At 53.2% G+C, this 1,238-nt stretch overlaps 1 protein-coding gene across 1 annotated transcript; it reads left to right on the forward strand.

The window, feature by feature from the left end:
- Positions 1–444: 444 nt before the first annotated feature.
- GUITHDRAFT_144404 (hypothetical protein) lies at positions 445–1,169 on the forward strand (the record flags this gene model as incomplete). Its single annotated transcript, XM_005825221.1, has 5 exons — positions 445–570; positions 615–689; positions 803–900; positions 1,005–1,056; positions 1,083–1,169. 5 exons carry the CDS (start codon positions 445–447, stop codon positions 1,167–1,169), a joined length of 438 nt encoding a protein of 145 aa, XP_005825278.1.
- Between the last annotated feature and the right edge of the window lie 69 nt (positions 1,170–1,238).

Raw genomic sequence — 1,238 nt, forward strand, 5'->3', positions numbered from 1 at the left:
ATGATGACGATGACGATGACGATGATGATGATGACGAGGAGGAGGAGGAGGAGGAGGAGGAGGAGGAGGAGGCAATGATGATTGTAACAAAAACGATGAAAATGACTAGAGATTACAACTTTGAGTGCAAGAGATGAATTTATTTGAGAGGAGAGGAGAGAGAAGGTCGGTAGAAAAGCAGCATCCTGAAGAGGAGTTAGCAGCGCAGTCACTAAAGAACAAGATTCTCACTAGCCTCCCTATCCCTCCCTCCACTCTCCGGCTCCTCACAACAGAACCTGCAGGCAGCGATGGAGAGAGATCGAGTGGGACCTCCAACCTATCAGCCTTGTCGACAAGCAGAGTCTCCTGCAGAGGAGCAGGAGGATCTTGCCGGCAAGCCCTGTCCTGATTCCCCTCCCCTCCTGACTTGAAGATCAGACCACCACGGAAGGAGAACTCTTCATGTGGAGAGGACGGACTGTCTGCCTACAGCGAACATGCCTCGGGCCGCGGGAGGAGCAGCATTGCCGGCTGGTGGACATCTTCAGCGGGGAAGTGATCTGGTCCACTATGGGCCCAACACAGAAGGTGAGAGGGAGGAAGAGACGTTGGGTCCTCCCATGCCATGGCAGGGATGGATGGACAATGCTGAAGATCGTGACGAGTGTGGGTTCCGGGTGCTCCCATGGGAGGCAGCGTTGGCTTCGGTGAGGAGGAGGAGGAGGAGCGAAGAGGGGGGGGGGCAGGGAGGGAGGGAGGGAGGGAGGGAGGGAGGAGGAGGAAATTGCGGTAAGTATGGACTGCGTGACATGATTGGCAGAGGAAGGATGCAGGAGACGCTGAGTTGAAGCAAGGAGATGGTGGGAAAAAGAAGAAGAAGAAGAAAGTGAAGGGCATCGGCGAGAAAATTGACAGCAGGTATGATGATGATGATGATGATGATGATTGAGTGATGATGATGATGATGATGATCATGATGAATATCAACCAAAACAACAATTCTCGCTGAAATAGATCATCAGGCATCGCAAGGACAAGATTGAGCTGTTGGCTGTGCGACTTTCTCCTCCTCAGGTGCTCGTGCTGATCGCTCTCCTCAGAGAAAGAGGACCAAGATCCTCGACCTTGATCGAACTGCCGCTGCCTCTGCTCAGGCTGTGAGTCTGATGTTGCATGACTGCATTTGACCTGACCGTCCACCAACCAGAAGACGAGAAGAAGACGCAAGAGAACAGGTCACTTCCTCCTCCTCCTCC

This window comes from Guillardia theta (assembly GCF_000315625.1).
Source record: "Guillardia theta CCMP2712 unplaced genomic scaffold GUITHscaffold_86, whole genome shotgun sequence".
Taxonomy (NCBI): Eukaryota; class Cryptophyceae; order Pyrenomonadales; family Geminigeraceae; genus Guillardia; species Guillardia theta.